The sequence below is a fragment of the Myotis yumanensis genome, unplaced genomic scaffold (genome assembly GCF_028538775.1).
Source record: "Myotis yumanensis isolate MYYU_CA2020_CCGP unplaced genomic scaffold, mMyoYum1.0.hap1 SCAF_2, whole genome shotgun sequence".
Taxonomy (NCBI): domain Eukaryota; kingdom Metazoa; phylum Chordata; class Mammalia; order Chiroptera; family Vespertilionidae; genus Myotis; species Myotis yumanensis.
In genome coordinates, this window is record NW_027223753.1 from 158729934 (window position 1) to 158753460 (window position 23527).

At 39.6% G+C, this 23527-nt stretch overlaps 1 protein-coding gene across 5 annotated transcripts in view; it reads right to left on the reverse strand.

The window, feature by feature from the left end:
* The window catches only part of GOLGB1 (golgin B1), an 84503-nt gene that overhangs the window by 3209 nt on the left and 57767 nt on the right, over positions 1–23527 (reverse strand). For 4 of the 5 annotated variants that reach the window (XM_070406291.1, XM_070406292.1, XM_070406289.1 and 1 more), the window contains 7 exons: positions 21405–23316; positions 10439–10617; positions 8023–8185; positions 7696–7833; positions 3288–3431; positions 2214–2311; positions 1622–1756 (listed from right to left, as the gene is read on the reverse strand). In XM_070406291.1, the coding sequence (XP_070262392.1) occupies positions 1622–1756; positions 2214–2311; positions 3288–3431; positions 7696–7833; positions 8023–8185; positions 10439–10617; positions 21405–23316 (2769 nt within the window). Of the gene's footprint in view, positions 1–1621; positions 1757–2213; positions 2312–3287; positions 3432–7695; positions 7834–8022; positions 8186–10438; positions 10618–11691; positions 11775–21404; positions 23317–23527 lie in introns of those variants that run through there. The other variant, XM_070406293.1, reaches the window with a different exon arrangement.

Here is a 23527-nt window from a genome sequence, read left to right on the forward strand (position 1 = left end):
TAGGTACTGGTGAGCCAAAGAGTACTGGCTGCTTTTATTATTTTTAAAAATATATTTTTTATTGATTTCAGAGAGGAAGAAAGAGGGAGAGAGAGAAAGAAACATCAATGATGAGAGAGAATCATTGATTGGCTGCCTCCTGCAAGCCCCCCCACTGGGGATCAAGCCCGCAACCCAGACATGTGCCCTTGACTGGAATCAAACCCGGGACCCTTCAGTCCACAGGCCGACGCTCTATCCACTGAGCCAAACCGGCTACGGCAGTACTGGCTGCTTTTAAATTGCAAGTCCACTGAGTTCCGCACGAATACAGACGCATGAGAAGTTTTAGGATTAATCTGACAGTACCAGGCCTAGGTAGAAGTACTTGATTGGCTACCTCGATTTCCATTCTACATCAGGACCAAAGAGGAAATTGTGGAGGGGCTAAGCTTGGGTTAATGTGGCTTGTCCACAGACTTGAGAGTCACCCTGAACAATGCAGTTTCAAGTTGGCTTGGGACCAGTTAATTACACCTGAGGAAGAGATTTCCCCCAAAGGGCTGAGTTTCACAGATCTAAGCAAGTCCATAACAAGTGGCAGAGAAACAGCCATGGGTACACAGGCCTGAAAATGGCCTGCAGACAGTATGGCTGTGTGGTATCCCTCAAGAGCCCACCCTCAAGGTTGCACACCAAGGCCCAAATGAGTGATGAAAATTAAGAAGCTGTGAATATGCTGGATGGGAAAGAAAGGTATCTCAAATAAGACCTGCTCACTGGGGCTGCCGCCTCTGCCGCCTAAGCTTTGCAAGCCGTTAATATCACAAATGCCACTCTCTGAGGGAAGAGGCAATATATGTAGGTGACTCCCGCTGACCCCCTGATTATAATAAAGTGTCCGCTTTTAATGTTTCTTTTCATGGACAGGGACACTCAAAATAATCGCGGCCACTCTACTCTCTCATGCATAGTGATTCTCTTGACTGGTGAGTTGGGAATAAGGAACTGGGGACACACAGCTGTCCTTCCAAATCACTTGGCACAAACTTCCCATAAGAAGCACGACGTGCTGTAATGTTCTACTTCCACAAGCGTGGGCTCCTCTTCTGCAAGGAAAGTCTACCCCGGCCTGTCACTGCCTGGGACTAGGAGAAGTGCAGGGTTAGGAAGTGCATTTGCTAATTCTTCTATTTCAGCTTTATAAAGTGATCTCTTAATCTTCCATATGTTTTAATCTTTGTAAAAAAAAAAATTCAATTGGTTCAGATCTCAGATAGGGAATGGGGTTGCCATTTCACTGGCTCTCCAAAGAATCCTACACCTACCTCATATACTATATGACATGTAGTTATTGTTAGGATATAAAAGATACCTTATTTCACCCCACATGAAATAACCTGTCAATAAATGGTAGATGATATTATTATTATTCTCTAAGAACAACTGCTTTGGAAAGTGCAGGCCTCCTAGATTCCAAAAGTAGTCTTCTCGCATGACTACAATGACCCTAAAGTCCCTGAGCACCCGTCTTGAGATGAGGATTACACCCTAATTATTCCCAAGTCTAGCCGCTGGAATGTACACGAGTGTGATCAGAAAGGACCAGAGGTGGAAACAGGTATCTCCCTCAGCCCTTTACCTTCTGATCTGCTCCTCGGCCATGGAGAGGGCAGTCTCAGCAGCCACTTTTTGGTCTCGCTCTTCTTCCAGCAGCTTCCTCAATTCGTGCACCTCCTGTTTAGTGTTGCTCAGCTGCTTTTGGGCTTCCGAAAAACTTCAGGACAAAAGGAAAACAAACAGCATCACTAGATGCAGAACCCAGTTGCTGATGCAAGGGATTCCAAGTTTTCATATGGTTATAAAGCAGAAAAACTTACAGAAGCTTGTTCAAACACAAATAAGACATTAAAAGCATAGATGTAGAGCAATTAAATAAAGATGAAGAAGATATCTTAAGAGATTTTAGGGATTGACTGAATAGCTTTCATTTGAATACCACAGAATTAGTGGGGTGTGTGTGTATGTGATGGTGCTACTGTTTTTGCTTTACAAACTTTTCATACTTAATTTGTTAGTTAGAATTATTACTATTTAATCCTTACATCAATTCTGTGAGGCCAATAAGATAAGACGATATATCAGATCCATACAATGGACTCCAGTTCAATCTAGACGGCTGTCCAATTTCTGTGTATGTAATGCATGCTGCAGGGGTGCAAGCTCCTCCCTACCTTAGCTGTGGCTGCCTTAGTTCCTCAGGATCACTCTTCCTGTGAGCCCCATTCTTTTCCTGGGGAGCTCCTGGAGCAACATCCAAACTCGATGGCCCCTAGAAGAAGAATAAGCTTAGCAATTCAGTGATGAAAGTGCTTAAGAACCTGTAGATGAGCAAAAGGAGAACTCACTTAACATCAAAGAGAATAAGAAATGTTGGAGAGGAATACGTGTTTGCAATTCTCTTCAAGTACAGATTTAGAAGTGAGAATCTTCAGCTCTAATACATTAATCTCCTACATAAAACTCTCATTAATTTTATTCCAGATTCCCATTCTTGAATCTCTTCTCTTAAACCTTTAAAGGCTTAACACTGAATCTGTTTTCTTCCAGTGGAGGCTCACGAATTTTCCAGAAGCTACTCTGATCTTCCCTTGCTCAACAATCCCTCCCAAACCTGTTCTCCTGCCATGCCCTATTTATCTCCATAATGATTTTCAATCTCCGCCAATTTCAACAATGAACTTCTGTCCACTGCCCCCAACAGCTCTGCCTATTTTGATTTCAGAGAGGAAGGGAAAGGGATAGAGAGACAGAAACATCAATGATGAGAGAGAATCATTGATCAGCTGCCTCCTGCACACCCCACACTGGGGATCAAACCTGTTACCCGGGCATGTGCCCTGACCAGGAATCGAACAGTGACCTTCTGGTTCATAGCTCAACACTAAACCCCTGAGCCACTCCAGCCGGGCAGCTCTGCCTATTTTGTTCCTCAGGTCCAAATCTCCTTATTTCTTGAAACAAAATAAAAACTTTCCTAGTTTCAGAATTCTAAAAGCCTCAATCACTGTTTTCCACTCGCGTTTTATCTCCCACAACCTCACTCATCTTTTTTCTTTTAATCCCTTCAATTTTTCCTACCACTTATTCCCATTTAATAATTCCCTTCTTCTCTCTCACTTTCTCCCATCACACCTAATTAACCTTCACCCTGCACACAGCAGCCTCATTAATGCTGCCCATTTACTTTCTCATTGAAACTCAGTTTCATAATACTTTTCCCAGCCTCTCCACTTCTCCTTACTCACCGCCTGCAGCTCCTGGACCTGCTTCTCCAAGACCGTGCAGTGATTGAAAAGGTCACTGTAGTGCTGCTGGTTCTCGCGAAGACTCTGACTGGTATTGCACAGCTGAATTGAAAGGGTATTCTTCTCTTCGAGTAGTTGAGAAAACTGAAACAGAGGACGGGGCTGTTTCACTAAAGGATTTAATTTTTTTAAAAATGCAAGGCCTTTATTTCAATAATAGCAACAATAACACTGTGTGTTCCTTCAAAGTGAGAAAACTCATAAGTTTTTGACCGAGAAAGGAAAACAAGTTGGGGGAAGTAGCAAGAAACTTTATTTATGGTGCCCAGTACATTAACTGAAGAACCAGGAAGCAGAAGCCACAAGCAACCTAATAGAGGCTACCCCAGGTATATAAGAGAAGGGCAGTAGTTTGGGTCCAAAGTGAAGTTACTAACAAATAACTATAACCCCTAGAGTTCTAGATGGCTGGAGATACAGCTGTCATAAAAAAATTCATACAATAGTATTTCTGGGTAGATTTTTCAATGCTGTAAAAAGTTATAAGTGACCAAGAACACAGAATAAAAAATTACAATATGTGGTAGAAGGGGGAAATAGAATAGATCTTAATATGCTGATATACATGTAAGAAACTATACTGGGAGTCCAGACTCTCACAGGTATAAAAATTTCAGTCACTCAATGAAGGATTCCTCTCTGCTACATGAGTGACGACAGGTAGTTATTCAGTCTTTCCTTGAACACATCCAGTGTCAGGGGCACTCACTACCTGACAAAGCAGCCCAATCCCTTTTCCACCATGTCAAAAACAGAAAATTATTTTTAATACTGAGCAAAAAATTTACTCTCCGGAGCTTCTACCTATTGATTTGAATTTGGTCTCCTGGAACTCTAATTCTAAGTCCTCACTTGTAGGTGTCAAGTTTTAAGTTTAGTAATAATTAACATCCAGATACATTAATAACCATAGAGATGTCTCTCTGAAGTACCCACTGTAGGACTGTCTACCACGTGAAAGGAGACTGGTGTGCCTAGCTGTGTGTTCAATCTCTTCCTGAGTATTCCTTGTTGTCAGTATTCTGGGTTACTGTTTAAGTAAAATAGTTGAATTAATGTTCAGAGAAAAGAATATAATACTTTTCTAGAGATAACATGACTGGCAAGGACATTTGCATATGGAAAACTAGAACAACAAATCCACATGGTATAACAAAAACATCTGCATAGCTAGAATGAAAAACATAATAACCTTACCTCTGAAGAGCAATGTTCAGTTTACAAAGCACTTTCAAACTTATTCTCTTATTTGAGAGAGACATTTATAAATGACAAACAAAGAGATGAACAGTGACTTGCCTAACGTCATGTGGCTGGTAGATGGCAGACCAGGACTCAAGTATGTTCTTGGGCTCTATCTGCTACCTGATGGTACCCCAACTGAGAGTTCAGCAAGAAAGTTAAACAAGTTATGGGCTTTTCTTAGGAGAAAAGACAGTTAGTAAAGGAAAGGACAAACTAATTTGAAGACAGAGATAGCTTGGTATAATGACAATTACTGGGTTCTGAGGCAAGGAGTAACTTTCTCCTAACATAGGAGACAAACCATACCAAAAAACAAAACAAAACACCCCAAAACAGAAACAAACAAAATCCCTCAGCATTGGAAAAAATCCCAACACTCTTTTCTTTGACATATCTAGAAGAGTACAAACCCCTTAACTGAAGAAGTCTAATTATTTACAATAAGCTACCCTCATATAAACCACCTATACAATGTTTATATTATTCTGTCTGTAATAAACTACAGAGGTCCACAGGGGCTGACAAACTACAATCCAGGGCCTACTACCTTTTGTGAATTAGGTTAAGTGAGACATAACCACGCTACTTGTCTATGCATCGTCTATGACTGCTTTTGTGCTACAATTGCAAAGCTGAGTAGTTTTAACAGACAGAGCATTTACTATCTGGGCTTGCAAGGAAAAGTTTGTGACTTCTGCTCTAGCTCATAAGCTATTGTATTTCAGCATGTCTATGCTTATAAAAATGGAGGACAGCATCTAGACTACAGTATGCGGTAATCATTTCTCTCATATTTTCAAGTTTGCATTATATACAAACATATAACCGTGCTTGTGCAAATACATATGAAGTCTGAGCATCCACATAAGAAAAGGGCAATGCCTTGGAGTGGAGCCATTCTATGCTGACAGCCCATCTACTACAATCCCAATCTAGGGCCCAAGAAGCAATTCTTCCAGTTATCTAGGACCAGTTACAGTGAGGCTCTAAGCTCACTGCAATGTAAGCTCCATAAGTGGCTATATGTATCCTCAATATCTAGCATATGGCTAGGCTCGTAAAAGGCAAATAATAGCTATTTGCTTGATGAATAAATGAATGAATGATGCTAGAGATGAAGATACCTTTCTTACAGCTGATTTCTAAAGGAAGAACTCTTTGTCACCAGAATTATGGCGACCTAAAGCAATGTTTCTCATACTTTGTTAAGTGATATGTGAAGTATACCTCAATAAAGCTGTTAAAGAAAACATAACTTGGATTAAGAGCCAGAAACCAGTCCATAAATAACTGAAACTAAAGTTTCTGAAAACAAGATACACTTTTAATTACATAATATATACACATTTTCAATCTTTTTTTAAATAAAAAATACTATTTGCACTGTTTATAATAGCTCCAAAATGGAGAAACCCAAATTTCTTCAACAGTAGAATAGGATAATTATGGTATATGTCCACAATGCAATACATGAGAATCGAAAAATCATACTATATACAACAATATGGATAAATCTCACAAAATAAATGAAGCTACACGAAAGAGAAAACATGATTCAACTTACATGTAGCTCTAGGGGGTGGGGGGTGGTAGTGAATTGGACAGGAGGACTTCCGGGATTTGGTATGTTCTAACTCTTGAGTGGGGTCCTGATTACACAGGTGTCTTCATTTTATGGAAATAGGCCATACCATTTATGATTTGAGTGCTTTTTTGTACGTTTTACTTCAATAAAACATTTACATTAAAATCTTTGCTATCTACTAAAATGACTTCATTACCTACTAATAGCACTGAATTGCAGTTTAAAATATTGTCCTAGAAAGATAAATGCCCAGAGAGAGAGTCACGGTCTAATGTTCAGGAGAGCAAATATAACAGGGTTGAGGCGGGATCTAGTTTATGGGGGGAAAAAGTGTTACAGAGCTTTGAAGGGTAGAACTTTCTGGAAATAACTGACTAGCTGGTAGGGGAACTGGGTAGGAGCTTCTCTGGAGCCCCTCTAAAAACTCCGACATAATTCCCCCAACAAAGAGTCTGTAATTTTACCAATTCATTTGGATCAACAAAATTTTGTTTTGTTTTGTTAATCCTCACCTGGGGATATTTTCCCATTGATTTTTAGAGAGTGGAAGGGAGAGAAGAGACACAGAGAGAGAAACATCAATGTGAGAAAGACACACCGATTGGTTGCCTCCCCAAAGGCCGTGGGCCAGGATAGAGCCTGCAATGGAGGTACGTGCCTTTCACTGGAATTGAACCTGGAACCCTTCAGTCCATGGGCAATGTTCTATCCACTGAGTCAAATCAGCTAGGGCTCAACAAAAGTATTTTTAAAATGTATATTTCTATGCCCTAACCTGTTTGGCTCAGTGGATAGAGCGTTGGCCTGCGGACTCAAGGGTCCCAGGTTCGATTCCGGTCAAGGACATGTACCTTGGTTGCAGGCACATACCTAGTAGGGAGTGTGTGGGAGGCAGCTGATCGATGTTTCTTTCTCATCGATGTTTCTAACTCTCTATCCCTTTCCCTTCCTCTCTGTAAGAAATCAATAAAATATATTTAATTAATAAATAATATAAAGAAAATTTTTAAAAAATGTATATTTCTATGCCAAAGTAAATAGTGTTATCAGTCTCTTCGTGTCAATTAGTTGAATTTAACAATATTTTAAAAGTACCTTCTACATAAGGCAGGCACCTTGCTTTTCTATGTACATCAGGGGTCCTCAAACTACTGCCCGCGGGCCACATGCAAATACAAATACTGTATTTGTTCCCATTTTGTTTTTTTTACTTCAAAATAAGATATGTGCAGTGTGCATAGGAATTTGTTCATAGTTTTTTTTTAAACTATAGTCCGGCCCTCCAACGGTCTGAGGGACAGTGAACTGGCCCCCTGTTTAAAAAGTTTGAGATAAAAAGTATTTATCTCAGACCAAACTCCTCCTAACACCTTAGGCAAGTTACTCTGAGAAAGGTAAAACTTCTGGACCCTAGGGTATGCTATAGCTGGAGCCTAGGTTTAATCATCATCTACTTACCTTATTGCTTCCGGTCATGGAAATAAGAAACTGAATTCCAGTCTAGCAGGAAAGACTTACCCTGCTGTTCAGTTGCTGAATTCTTAATTCCTTTTGGTGAATTTCCTTTAAGCTGTCATTGAGCTGAGTCCTAAGAAGTTCTGTCTCATAAACTAGGTTTTGTGGCCCTTCCAGGGAAGCTGATGTCTCTGGGGATGCCTGCCAGGATACAAACAGCGATGAAGCTTGTTCACACTTAATTCCTTCCCTCCAGAAACCCTGTCCCCCCCATAGGAAGTCATGAAATGGCTTCCCGAATACTGACCGGTAGGCACTTAGCTTGCATGAAGCTGATGCTTTCTGGGTAATGGTTACTTCTGAGTAGCAATCTGCATTGGAATTACTCACCTGCCTTTGGTACTGTACTTTGAGCGTCTCAGTCTGGGAGGCAGATCTCAATTCCCTCATAAGATTTTGCAGATGACTGATCTGCTGATCTTTATCTGAAATAGCCATCAGGTACTGTTCTTTCATTCTCCTCTCATGAGTTTCCCAGGAATTCTTTTCCATCCTAGGAAAACATGAAATAATCACAGCAAAAGTATACTTCTGAGAGAAAGATGAATAATTCCGTATGTACCCTGAACTGTCACCATCACCCAGTAGTGAAGAGGTGCCTCTCTCTGACTGACCCCACCCCTACTGCAGTGTCAGTGGAGAAAACAAGTGAGATCTGGACATCCACCTCCTCCATGACAAGGTAATGAAGTGCTCCTCCCTGTCCCTGCAGAGGCAGTATCAGAAGAGGCCAAGAGGAAAGTTTGGGCTTCGGGCACTACCCAATGGTAACAATGTGCCACTCCCCCAATCCGCTTTCTGCAGTGTCAGGGGAGACTGAGTGAGGAGCCTGGACTTGCGACACTGCCCAGTAACGAAAGTGACCTTCACCACACCCCATAGTGATGTCAATGGAGGCCGTGTGTGGAGCCCGGATTCCTACTCTCACCTAACAGTAACGAGGCAACCCTCCCAAATAATTGTGCTGTCAGTGGGGTACAAGTGGGGAGACGAGACTTCTACCTCTTCCTGGCAATATCAGGGCACCCTTTCTCTCTAGAGCTATCAATAGAGGCTGAGTGGGGAGCCCACTGGCCTTCACCCTCCATCTGGCAGTAAAGTGGCAATGTTCCCCTTCCCCTGATGGTGTGGTATCAGTGGAAGTCCACTGAAGCAGATTTAAATAAGACTCCAAGTCATAATTTCCAAAACTAAACTCATCATAATAAGAAACAAGTATGTCAGGAAAATCCCAACTTGATTGACAAAAGAAAACAGATTACAACAGTGAGATGACAATGTTGGAATTATGTGACAAGGATTTTAAAGCAGTCATTATAGAAATATTTCAACAAGCAATTACTAATACACTGGAAACAAATAAAAATAAAGGAAGCATCAGCAAAGAAACAGAACATATAAAGAAGAACTGAATTTTAGAACTGAAAAATACCATATGCAAAATAAAGGGCAAACACAATGGACTCAATAGCAGACTGGAGGTGATGGATGAAAGATATCAGTGAAATTAAGAACAATAGAAATTGCTGAATCTGAATAAAGAGAAAAATAATCAATGAATTATATTAATCCAAATTTAAAAGATCTTGTTGAGAAGGATGAAAGGAAAGCTGCAGACTGGGAACAATATTTGCAAACCACATGTCTGACAAAGAAATTGTATCTAGAATATATAAATAACTCTCAAAACTCCACAGTAAAAAATTAACAACTTAAATAGAAAAATAGACAAAAAACATGAATATACATTTCACCAAAATGGACAAATGACTGTCAAATAAGCACATAATAAGATGTTCAACATTATTAGTTGTTATGCAAATTAAAATAACATTACATATCTGTTAATATCAAATGCTGACAAGGATGCAGCATTTAATATTGAAGCTGGATCACTCATGTATTGCTGGTAGGAATATAAAATGGTACAGTCATTCTGGAATATAGTTTTACAGCTTTTTAAAACACTAAACATTACACTTACCATACAACCTAGCATTTGCACTCCTGGAAAATTATCTCAGAGAAATGAAAACTTATTGTCCACATAAAAATCTATATACAAATGTTCATAGCAGCTTTGTTTACAATAGCTAAAAAATTAGAAACAACACTCATGTCTTTCAAAGGGTAAATGGCTAAAAGCAATACATTCATACCATGGAATACAATTTGTTGATAAAAGAATAAACTATTGATACACTCAACAAAGTTGATGGCATTATGATGCATGAAAAAAGCTAATTTCAAAAGGTTACATACTGTATAATTCCACTTATAAAACATTCTCAGAATGACAAAATTATAGAGATGGAGGACAGATTACTGGTGGCCAGAGATTAGGAATGAGGGGGTGGGAAGCAGGGAGAGGGAAGAGTGTAACTATAAACTAGTGGCATAGGAGACATATTTGTGTTGATGAGGCAGTTGTATATGTGGGTTGTGGTGGTAGTTACGTGAATCTACACATATGGTAAAACTGCACAGAACTATACACATATAAATACCTGAATGAATGTAAAATTGGTGAAATATGAATAAGGTCTTTGAATCATATCAATGCCAATTTCCTGGTGTCAGTATTGCATTAGAGTTAAAATGTGACCATTAGAGGAAACTGGGTGGAGGGTACATGAGAACTCTGTGCTATTTTTGCAACTTCCTATATATAGCTACAATTATTTCATAATAAAAAGTTTAAAAAAATAAGAAAACTAAAAGGGTATAAAAGCAGAGATTATCATACCTGAGCTGATGCAGCTCATGCTGCCAGGAGAGGTTCTCCTGCCTGAGCTCTTCTTGCATAATCTGAAATGTTTTTATCTTATCTTGATACTCCTGAAGTTGAGCCTTCACTGGACGTAACTCAGTGATCTCCTGGTTAATCTGTAAGTATTGCTGCTGCAGATTCTTCAGTTCCTTCAGCTTTAACCAAAAGGAAAGTAAAGGGTGATTCATCACATCTCATTCACCCAGCTATAAGTCATCAGCAGGTCCCTACTAAGTCAGTCAGACACCACACAGACTATCAGCACCTAACAGTTCAATGACTTATCACTGCAGCATGAATCCCTAAAATGGTGAAATACATGCGGCCAGGCTTGTGGGAATCACCCCATGAAGCTGCCATCAAGGCTGCAGGGCCTGACCATTCCTGCAACTTCTATTCCTTCCCCCCGCCCCCCCCCCCCGCCCCGCACCCCCTATCCCCTGCTCCAAGGTCCTAAATTGACTCGATCTACAACTCTGATGTGGGACAGACATAAGGGACCGATAGCTTCTTTGTGAGTGGTAACTCCCTAGAATAAAAAGTATAAACACAGACTGCTTTTTTATTTATCCATGTGCCTAGGTTATGGATGTCAACCTTTACTCTAGCTCATCTGATGACTATGATATGAAGAAGGCAGTGATGCCCATGCCCAGTGGTTAAGGGCACTTAGGCTTTGAAATCAGTTATCCTGTCCACACAGGTTGTGATCCTATACATGTTCCTCACACCCTCTAAGCCTTAATTTCCATCACCTATAAAATGAAGATAATTACAGTACCTCTCATAAAATTATGAGAAACAAAAAAATTAATGTGTTACACAGTTAGTGGTGATGATGATGATCATGATGATGATACAGTAATGATGGACTTGACTCTAATTAACAGAACTGCCTTTCTACATTCCAGAGATATCTTTAAACTCTTTATCCCCAATACTCATTAAAAGCTTGATAGTAAGAAAAAATGTCAGGACATCTGAGCAAAGAGGGAGCCTTGAACACACATCTGTTTCACCCACTTCAGAAAGTCACTAACGCTACAATAAAGGCATTATTTTTTAAAGCATAAAACACAAGAACAGAAAGAACAAGAGAGAGGTCAGCAGCAACAGAATTAATTTTGGAAGCTGAAAAGCAGATGCATAAGTGGTAAATGACTTAACAGATCTGGAAAAGCCATATCTTAAGCTAGCAGTAGGGAAAGCCAAGAACCAATAGAACTTACTCTGCAGAATCTTCAAAAGGCTCAGGAATTAACAGCACCAGGTACCTCTGGAAAAGATGGCCATGGGAGTAAGGAGGAGGTGGCTGAAATAAGGAGGATTAGATGAAAGCTGCTTAAGAAACAATTGCATCCCTAAGTACCCTCCTCAGCTCCACACTTTTGTTACCCTGATAGATAACTAGAGTCTTATTCTCTGGAGAAGGTAAAAGAAGTGTCTCTGGACTATGAAACATCAGACACAGCTGAAGGTAAGGACACTGGTCTAAAGCAAGGGTGATCAAATGAATATATTCTTTAAAAAAAAAAAATTAAAGGGAGAAACCAAGATGGCGGCATAGGTAAACACCGAGGATTGCTGCCTCCCACAACCACTTCAAAAACACAACTAAAAGACGGAACAGACATCATCCAGAACCACAGGAAGGCTGGCTGAGTGGAAATTCTACAACTAGAAGGAAAGAGAAAAGCATACCGAGACTCAGAGGAGGTGCGGTGCGGAAGTAAAATACAAAGGTGCGGAGGTGCATGCGGAGAGAGCTGGCGGCTGAGGACAGGATTGTCTTTTGCAATCGGGAGGGAGTCTCAGGCTCTGACCTCCAGATCTGGGCGAGTCTCTGGGGACCCAGACTCATACGGGAGAAACGGGACTGTCTGGCATCGGTCGGAACTCAAGGGCAGCTTTCTCTCGGAGGCACTCGCAGAGATTGCCAGAACCTCTGAAGGCAGGACTGAGAACAGCCATACTGCTCGCTCTGCCCGCCCTGTTGATCCCCTGGGACCCGCCCAGTCCAAGCCCTGCAAGGAGGCTTTTGCATATGAAAGGCCCAGCCCTTTGTAATCTGAAAATTACTTAACAAACTGCAGCTGCCCCAAGGCCCCAGGGCAACTTGCATCACTTTACAGCTGGCTTCTGCTGGGTAGCCTCAGGCAGAGGCTAGATTAGCACCTCCTTAGATCCAAGAGCCAGTGTACCCAGAGGTCAGAGTGGGACCATCCAGATTACAACTCCTCAGATCCATAAGTGACACACTCAGGGGGCAGACTCAGTGAGCACCAGAGCCCCACTGAAGCAAGTCTTGCCCCATAAGGGTGTCTTCAGCATAGAAGTTCTCCCACCGTAGACACAGCTGATTCTCATAGCCAATTGGCCTGGAGGTCAAATCCTCCCAGTGTTACCTACAACAATCAAGACTTAACTACAACAAGACTGTACACAAAGACCACAAGGGGGTGCACTAAGAGTGTCTACCTCAGGTAATTGGGGAGGCTGAGCCACCGGGCCCTATAGGACACTTAGCCCAGAAAGCCACTCTATCAACACAGCGAAGCATAAAAAATGCCGAGACAAAGAAATAGGACACATATGACAGAAATGGAGGAAAGCAAACTACTGGATATAGAGTTCAAAACCACACTTTTAAGGTTTTTTAAGAATTTTCTAGAAACCGCCGATAAACTTAATGAGACCCTCAAGAAATCTAGTGAGACCCTCGATGTTGTGATAAAGGACCAACTAGAAATTAAGCATACACTGACTGAAATAAAGAATATTATACAGACTCCCAACAGCAGACCAGAGGATCGCAAGAATCAAGTCAAAGATTTGAAATACGAAGAAGCAAAAAACACCCAACCAGGAAAGCAAAATGAAAAAAGAATCCAAAAATACGAAGATAGTGTAAGGAGCCTCTGGGACAGCTTCAAGCGTACCAACATCCGAATTATAGGAGTGCCAGAATAAGAGAGAGAGCAAGATATTGAAAACCTATTTGAAGAAATAATGACAGAAAACTTCCCCCACCTGGTGAAAGAAATAGACTTACAAGTCCAGGATGCAAAGAGAACCCCAAACAAAAGGAATCCAAAGAGGACCACACCAAGACACATCATCATTAAAATGGCAAGAGCAAAAGACAAAGAGAGAATCTTAAAAGCAGCAAGAGAAAGAAACTCAGTTACTTACAAGGGAGTACCCATACGACTGTCAGCTGATTTCTCAACAGAAACCATGCAGGCCAGAAGGGAGTGGCAAGAAATATTCAAAGTGATGAATGCCAAGAACCTACAACCAAGATTACTTTATCCAGCAAAGCTATCATTCAGAATTGAAGGTCAGATAAAGAGCTTCACAGATAAGAAAAAGCTAAAGGTGTTCATCACCACCAAACCAGTATTATATGAAATGCTGAAAGGTATCCTTTAAGAAGAGGAAGAAGAAGAAAAAGGTAAAGATACAAATTATGAATAACAAATACACATCTATCAACAAGTGAATCTAAAAATCAAGTGAATAAATAATCTGATGAACAGAATGAACTGGTTATTATAATAGAATCAGGGACATAGAAAGGGAATGGACTGACTATTCTTGGGGGGAAAGGGGTGTGGGGGGTGGGGGAAGAGATTGGACAATAATCGTGCACCTATGGATGAGGACAGTGGGTGGGGAGTGAGGCCGGAGGGTGGGGTGAGAACTGGGTGGAGGGGAGTTATGGGGGGAAAAAAGATGAACCAATGTAATAATCTGAACAATAAATTATCAAAAAAAAATTAAAATTGATTTTTTAGAGAGAGAGGAAGAGGGAGAGAGAGAAAATCATCAATGCAGGAGTGGAACATCGATCAGCTGCCTCCTGCACACCCCCTACCGGGGATTGAGCCCAAAACCCGGGTATGAGCCTGACCAGGAATCAAAATGAGGACCTCTCCTTAAATGGATCATGCTCAATAAACTGAGCGACACCGGCCAGGGCGAATGTATTCTTTCTGAATGCATGAAGCCTTTCCCCTACTCAGCTTGGAGAGTGCTGGCATACAGGCCTTTATCTTCCATGCAGAAAATGATAAGCTCTTCTCTAGAAAATATGACTGTCCCAAGAGGAACTAAAGACATCAACATAGGGACTACCCACAAAAAGATCAGCATGACTGCCCTGCAATGAAAGTTGGAGTTGGTAAGCCCCTCTCATAAGCTTTTGAGACCCTTCCCTTAAACATAAAGAGTAAAACAAGGATTAACCCTCACCTGAAGAATGGCTATTATTAAGATAAAGGGGGAAATGTAATATACTCAAAGATTTAAGAGAGAACATAGGAGCTTAGAAACATTAGAGCAGAAATAAAAATGGGGATTAAAAATGGCAGCAGAGTAGAAGGATGCTGCACGGACATGCTCCCAGGAATAAGCTGGAATTACAACTGAAATACGGAAAGGCTCCCTGAATAATCAACGAAAATCTCACAGGAGAGAACCCTGATACCCAAGGACCAAAAGTGGAGACTGCATAGAGAAGGGTAGGAGGGGTGGAGGCACAAAAGGACTGGCCGGGCGCCCACAGACAGGAACTGAAGTCCCAAAGAGTTATCTCAGCTATGGGGGTGAGGGGGAAGGGTGCCACTGGGAACTCTGGGATCTAATCCCCAAGCTAGGCTCCCCAGCAGAGAGCACCAAATCTGAGGAGGATACCCACACAACATCTAGCTATGAAAAGCAGTGGGGTACTGTCTGCCAGGGAGTGGCTGATGAAAGTTCGGGCACCCTCTTGAAGGACCAAGGCACAAAAATTCCCTGTGGATCCACCCACCTTCTGCTCTGGCAGAGGGAGGGTGAAGTGGACTGGAGATGTGAGAGCAAAACCCAGGACTGGGGACTCAGGGAATAGAGCTCAGAAGGCAGACACCCCAAGTTTCCTGTGCTGAGTCATTCCCTCAGGCAGCAGAGGACATCTTTCCCACATAGACATTTGCCTTGCCTGGGGGGAAGACAGTCAGACACACACCATTGGAAAACACCTTGTCCTAAGGCCACTTAAGAGATTAAAAAATAACAATTAGCCTCCAGGCAAAAGTAACTGCCACACCCAATTGAAAAAACTCTCACCACACCTGAGGATGATTGCTTGGGGGCAATTCAAGTAGGAATCCTATTACTCTGTAGACAGAGGCAATCTCTGGAGGCTTTGAGTCTTTGCCTGATCCAATTAGTCAGAAACAGCCTTCAACACTGTCCTGCACTAGAGATTGAAAGGTGTAGAGCAGAGGTTCTCAACCTGCGGATCGCAACCCCTTTGGGGGTCGAACAACCCTTTCACAGGGGTCGCTTAAGACCATTGGAAAACACATATATAATTACATATTGTTTTTGTGATTAATCACTATGCTTTAATTATGTTCAATGTGTAACAATGAAATTGGGGGTCACCACAACATGAGGAACTGTATTAAAGGGTGGCGGCATTAGGAAGGTTGAGAACCACTGGTGTAGAGTATCTACCTAAAACATAGTCATAAACTCACAGACAACCAAAATGAGGAGACAAAGAAACAACACCCAAATGAAAGAACTACAGAATTCTCCAGAAGAAGAGGTAAATGCAGCAGAGAAAATGAAATTTATCTGAAACAGAGTTCAGAGTAATGATGGTAAAAATGCTCAACAGTATGAAAAAAGATACAGTAACTATGAAAAAGAAAAGTCTGAGATAAAGAATGACATAACACAAAGAACACATTGGAAGGAATACACAGCAGATTAGGGGAAGCTGAGGATTGAATCAGTGAATTAGAAGACAGAGTTGAAAATATAACTCAATCAGAGAACCAAAAAGAAAAAGCAATTAAAAAAACAGGAGGACAACTGAAGGGAGCTGTGGGACAATGTGAAACATAACAATATTAGAATAGCAGGTGTGCCAGAAGAGGCAGAAAGGGAGAAAGGAATAGAGAAGGTGTTTGAAGAAATAATGGCAGAAAACTTCCTTAACTTGGTAAAAAAAAAAAGTCACACAAGTTCAGGAGGCACAGAGAACCCCAAACAAGAAGAACCCAAACAGACACATCATAATTAAAATGCCAAAAATTAAAGACAAAGAGAGAATCGTAAAGGCAGTAAGAGAAAAGAAAACTGTTACCTACAAAGGAGTTCCAATAAGGCTGACACCTGATTTCTCATCAGAAACTCTATAGGCCAGAAGGGAATGGCATGAAGTACTCAAGGTAATGGAAAGCAAGAATCTGAGACCAAGATTACTATATTCAGCAAGGCTATCATTCAAAATAGATGGTCAAACAAAGAGCTTCCAAGACAAAAAGAGCCTAAAGGAGTTCATCACCACCAAGCCAGCAGAACAAGAAATGCTGAAGGAATTGCTGAGAAGAAGAAACAGAGAGAGAGACCTAGCCATACAGAATTAAAATGGTTATAAATAAGTTCCTCTCAATAATAATCCTAAATGTAAATGGATTAAATGCTCCAATCAAAAGGCAAAGGGTAACTGAATGGATACAAAAACATGACCCAACTATATGCTGTCTACAAGAGACCCAACTCAAAACAAAAGAAACACATATGATGAAAGTGAAGGGATAGGGAAAAATTTTGCATGCAAATGGAAAAGAAAAAAAAAAAGCTGGAATAGCAATACTCATATCCGACAAAAGAGACTTTAAAATGAAGGCCATCACAAGAGACACAAAGGTTACTACATAATCCTAAACGGATCGATCCAACAAGAGGATATAACCCTGGTAAACATATATGCACCCAATATAGGTGCACCTAAATATATTCAAAAACTTCTAGAGAACTTTAATGGAGAGATTGACAACAATATAGTCATAGTAGGGGACATTTTCAATACACATCTTTTCTTAGGGAGCTAAAGGATGATTGATTCCATCAAAATAATGGCACAAAATCAAGACAAGAGAGACATGTAATGCAAGAAACAGAAGATCTAATAGAGGAGAAAGGTTAAAGGCGATATTCTAGGATGAAAACTGTGTCCTAGGAGTACAAGGCAACTGGTTCATATAAGAGCAAGTCAGAGACTCTTGGAGAATTTTCTCATCAAGATGAAATTGATAGGAATAAACATCTTGAGAGAAAATGTGAATAAATTGCAGTAAGTCTTGGTTTAAATTACACTGATAAGTACAAAGAAAACTAAGTAAGTTAACAAAAACACAGTTATTAACTCTAGGAAAAACATGTCTCAGCTCTAATACCATTTATAATCATAAAAATATAAACTGTGAATGTTGATTTAACCAAACTTAAAATTAAATTACATCAGGAGAATGGAGAAGGAGTTGTATATTGAAAGTGTGTGTATTTACAGTGGAAGCAGAGGTAGTAAAGAGAACTGAAAAAAGTTGATACCTAATCCAAGGATAAAAAGCCAAGATACATTATAAGCATATTTAGATACTGAGGAAACACAAAATAATTAGCTAACAACAAATTGCCTTGGGAGAAAGAGAAACAGGTTGGGAGTGCTACTGTTGGTTTTTCTGATCAAATTGTAGAATTCAGTGACTTATTAAATATGTGTATATAACTTTTTTAACCCAAAAACTAAAATAAAACTGTTTTTGTTTTATTTATTAAAGGGAAAACATATTCTTTATGCAATCCACTCACTCCTGTGATCCAGAAACTCTAAATGTTATCCTTGGAATAGACCAGATCATCAGAAAATGTAAAACATTTTTCACAGTAAAACACATTCATGTATTTACTGTAGAGAAGTAAAGGATACTTCAAAACGTCATAGTGTTCTTCCTCTGGAAACAGACAAGACATTTTTTACAGGCCTCAATACTTAAAGAATAACTATTCTTATTATCTTGAACAAGTAGTATTTCTTTCTTTCCCTTTCCTAAAATATGGGCATTCCATTCATGCACATGGTTTTTAATATCCTATTTCTGATGGCTGCCAGAAAGCTCAGAGCAATTAGTGGCCCATATTTCTAAGAAAGAGTATGGACAGTGTGACATCTCCTTGGAGCATTAACCTTATTCCTGGTTTATTCTTTTTCCTTCTACCCTCATTTTCTCTTCCTTCCCAGTTACTGTATAATATTATCTTGAAACACTGTCCATATCTTTATATGCTACCTCAAGTCATTTTTAGAATGAAGTGGGTATAGATAAACAAATATATAGGTACCTCTAGAGATATGCTCTCTACTATTTACGTAGGAATTGTGTAAGTGCTTAGTTTGCTTAGGGAAAAGTCCTAAGGAAGTTTAGACAGATATACAAGTTTTCAGAGTTGTCTAATATGTCCCAGTAGAATCCCGTGGGCTAATTCTTGCCACTTGGACTCTCAGACTTTATTTGGGGAAACTTCCTCTTGACTAAGTAAAGAAGAGAACCAAAGCAGTCAAAGTCCCTTTCAGACCTAAATCATCTCTGGGTTGGTCCTGAGGGGAAGGGAGAATAGGGTAAGCAGAAGTGATAAAATGCTGGCCTAGACTGAAAGTTTCAATGGATAGAGGTTGAAATATGTTATCTCCCATATTTATCCACATGCAGCCAAATAATTGAGAAACTAGAAACTTCAATGCCCCTGAGACAGAATGAGAACAAGATAAGTGGAAAGGAAGAGTTGGTGGGACAGATAATATATTCACAAAATATGCAGAAGGGCCTCAGCAAGTCAGTGAACCATGTATGTAGTATTATCCACTGAGTCACACTGTCATGTGATTTATACCTGCCTAGGCTTTATGATTCTTTCATGGCAGATGTAAGTCTCAGTCTCAAAAGCTCCCATAACTCCCTTAACATGACAGTTTTACAAAATGAAGAAAATAGTGTTTACAGGAACAACCATAAATATAGGGAATGATCACCAACTGCTGATTATCATAAAATTAATTAATTACCCCTATGCTAAGGACCATGGGATATATAAACAAGTTAAGGTGTGGCAAATATCACTAGGAGGTTGCAATCTAATCAGGGAAATAAAAAATAAGTGTGAAGACATTAAACACACATAGACACACAACACACACAATCAAGGAATTATGGGACAAATGAAAAGAAAAGTGCCATGGAAGTAAAAACAGAAGGTAATAAACAATCAAATGATCTGGAAATGTAACCAAAGAGGATTTGAGCTCTGGGGTGATTTTTAAAGAATGGGTAATATTTTCCCCAATAAAGAAAATGGAGAGGACATTTTAGTTGAAAGAATGGTAATATAGCTAAGCAGGAAGTACTAGATATGATTACTGCATAATGAGTAGATCAGTTTGGTTGGAATGAAGAGTATAAGCAGGGAAACAGTAAAAGGGAAGACTGAAAGAAAGAAAAGGACAAACTATAGGGTCATAAGTGTCAGACTAAGAGATTTGAATTATAAGCCTCATCTAGAGATAGCACAACTTTTATAGGTTTTTGAGTAGGGCAGTAACAACAAAGTAGTTTCAGAAATATTTAGTCAGCAGTGGTATATACAATATACTCTAGAGGTGACAAATTTGGAGCAGCAATGTTACAACAGTTTAAAGATAAGGTGTTAAGTTAAGGACTTATCCTAACATGTTGATGGTAGAAAGGAAAAAGAAAAATTTAAGTCATATTAAGAATAAAGAAATTATAGAGCTTGATGACTAAATGAAATAAAATCGTACAGTTATGAGCTTTAGGGAACAGAGGAATATCACTATGAATATAGAAACATGGAAATTTTTTTAAAAGCCAGCTTGGCTTGTAAATATCCAGCAGATAACAATGAGGAACTAGTGCTGAGAGATACAAAGGTTAGTCTCTAGTGTTTATAATAGATAAGAATTGTAAAGCAATTCAATGAATGAAAGAGTTAATTCAGAATCTATCCTGACAGCTTCCAGGAAAAAGATTTTGATTTAGAAGATAATTAACACCTGGGTGGTATCAATTACAGCTTTGAGGTACATACTGCCCTGATAAAAAACTTTTTTTGCATCTACATTCTGAAAGCAATGATTAAAGATCAAACTCCTAGGACAAAGTCAGCTGAACTCAAACTATTTTAAAAATATAAACAAATATACATAAATTGTGTTGATGTCAAAGCCACTGCTGAAGGGTGGGAGGCTTTGTTCAGAGAACAAAAAGCAAAAAAACTGTCTATAAATACTGGATATTAATGCAATATGAATGAACACGTTGCCTACAAAGAAAAAGAAAACTGCAAAAGACTTTACAGTTAAGAGAATGAGCTTTTCACTAAAGCTAATCTTAAAAACTAGAATTTTCAGATGCTGTCATGGGTCACTTTTAAAATGGAAAAATCTAGCCCTTTTTGAAAGCTTTTACTTCCTATTTGGCCTAAGTACATGGGCTTGACAGAGTTAAGAAACTGTCAAGAAAGTGAAGATAGTAATGCCACAAAGTAGAATCCCCTGGACAACCTGGCTTGGCTCATACAGTTCCAGTTTTGCCTCTGAATCTTGATGACCTGGAATTTTTCAGAATAAAAGATTAACTACTGGCTCTTACTAACAGCAGCAGAATTTAGAATTAGAAATCCTCCTTACTTGCACTCTGATTGAAAAAGGTTAGGTATGACAGGAAAGTGAGTAAATAAAACTTTACTAGTCATTTATTGACTATTCTAGACAAATTCTAGAAACATTTACATGTGTGTTGTGTGTATAAAAGATATAAAATAGCTCTCCATTTCTTAGACGTTTTATAACCCATGGAGAGTTTTATGCAAAGGAAATTTCTAATTAAAAAAAATGGTAATGACAGGTTTAAAGTAATTTAAATAATGTTTCTGTGTTTCTCTAAGACCAAACAGAACCTGTGGGATATATAATACTGCCCCTCAGTGCCCAAATAATATGTAAAATAATTGTTTTTCTTTAGAAATTTAAATTTAAAGAAAGATTCAAAAACTCTCAAGGATCAGAAAGAGAAAACTACACACTCACTAGTCGGTCTCTGTCATTCTGGAGTGATGACATAGCCTTTTTTAAACTTTGTACTTCAGCTGGGCTGGTTGCAGGCTGGGCTGCAGACCTCTGCTTTCCTTCCTCTGTCTTGCGGAATTTTTCCAATTCATTCAACAGGTGATCTCTCTCATTCTGTAGACTGACTACAGCCTTGGAAAAGGACTGCACTTGGTTGTAAGAAACTTCTAGTTGTGAGGACAAGTGAAGCAGTTGCTCATCTTTGGATAGAAGCTGTTGGTTAAGTTTCTCAAGGTGAGGCAAGCTGTCATCCTCAGTGGAATTCACTGGAAAGGCAGCTTTAGAAACAAGTACATCTCTCTCTCTGCTTAAGTGTCCCTGTTCTTTCATCTGTGCCAATTCCTTCAGACTGGCATCATATTTCCTTTTCAGTTCATCAAGCTCTTCATTGGCATGGTCTCTACTATTTTGTAGGGAACTCATAGACCTTCCAAAAGACTGGATTTGTGCTGTGAGATCTTTATTTTCTTTGGTGACCATGAGTAATTTCTGTTCCATCTCTACCAGATCTCTCGCTAGCTCTGCCACCCTCTCTTCTGCTGTTTCCGTCTCATTCCGCATTATCCCTGCATCATGATGAAGATGCTTTAATTTCTTCTTCATTTTATCTTCAATTTCACCTACTTTCTTGGCAGCTTCCATCTGAACATGAACCAATTCCTCTTCCAGTTCTGTAATTCTATTTTGACAGGAGGAAAGGGTAGTACTTAACCTCTGTATCTCTTCTTCTTTTACTTTTAATTGGGCCTGCAATAGTCCTAAAGTGCCTTCTTCTTGCAAGGCTGTCAATTCTCTCTTTAGGTGGGATATAGATACATTCAAGCTCTCAACCTCTTTAGATAAATCTTGTTTCTCCTCCTGTAGGGCAACGGAGGACCTCTGCAGTTCCTCCTTTGCTTCCTCAGACTCCTTCAGTTTTTCTTCTAATTTAGCATACTCATTTTTCAGCTCCTTATTCTTCTGAACTTGAGCTTCAATGAGTTGTTTTTGCTGGTAGTCCTTGCTTGATATCACTTGGTTCAGGTCTTCTCTGTATTGGATCAGTTCTGCATCTAGCTTGGCATTTTCAGAATTAAGATCATCCATATGACTTCTCAAGCATCGCATTTCTTCCTTAAGCTTATTATTCTCAGCAGCAGCCTCTTGGATGAGTTGGTCTTTTTCTAAGATTACAGAGAGATGTCGCTCTTCCAGTTTTTGGTAGTCACATACTATGCGGTCTCGGTCGTCCTGGAGAGAAGACATAGATTTAACGAAGGAATTCAACTGAGCCTTCCGCTGCGTATTTTCCTTCTTGATAAACTTCAGTGTTTCAATCAGCTGATTGGTTTTGACAACAGCTTTCTGGTTTTCTTCTTCTAAGACAATATTCTCCTCTTCCTCCTGGGTCAGCAGCTTTTCCAATTCTTTAATTTCTTTATCATACTGCTGATGCAGTTCAGCAACAGCTTCTTGGATTGCCTGTTCCTTGGCAGAAAGCAGGCTTATAATCTTCTGCTCTTTCACGTTTATTTCTTCGTGCAGCCTACTGGTCAGTTGTCTGGAGGACTGAAGATCAGTCTCTAGCTGTTCATAACTGAACTTATAATTTTGAATATCAGCCTCTTGCTGCTTTACAATCCCTTCCAAATTTTCATTATTTTCTTTACATTTTTCTAAAGAATTATTTAAATCAGTCCACTGCTCTCTGAGATTCTTAAGTTCTGATTCTAATTTAGCTAATTCATTCTGAGAATTGTGATATAGATGCCGCGTCTCTTCCAACTGGGACAGAAGTTCTTTGTTTTCCCCCTGCAGAGTATCCCGTACTTTCTGTTGAAGTTGGATCTCTGTCTGAGCTTTGGACTCCCAAATCTGCCTGTCATGTTCAAGTCTAGAAAAAAAGAGAAAAGGTCATAAATTAAAGATTTAAGGGAAGAACTACTTGATGCCTAAAAAACACAAATGACAACATATACTCACATCTACAAATGAGTATTCATAATTGAAGGTGTTCATCATTTTAATGAAAAGATATTAGTTCTACCAAATGCTCTGTATTACCACATGATTCAGTATTTAAATTATAAACTCCAGCCTGGCCA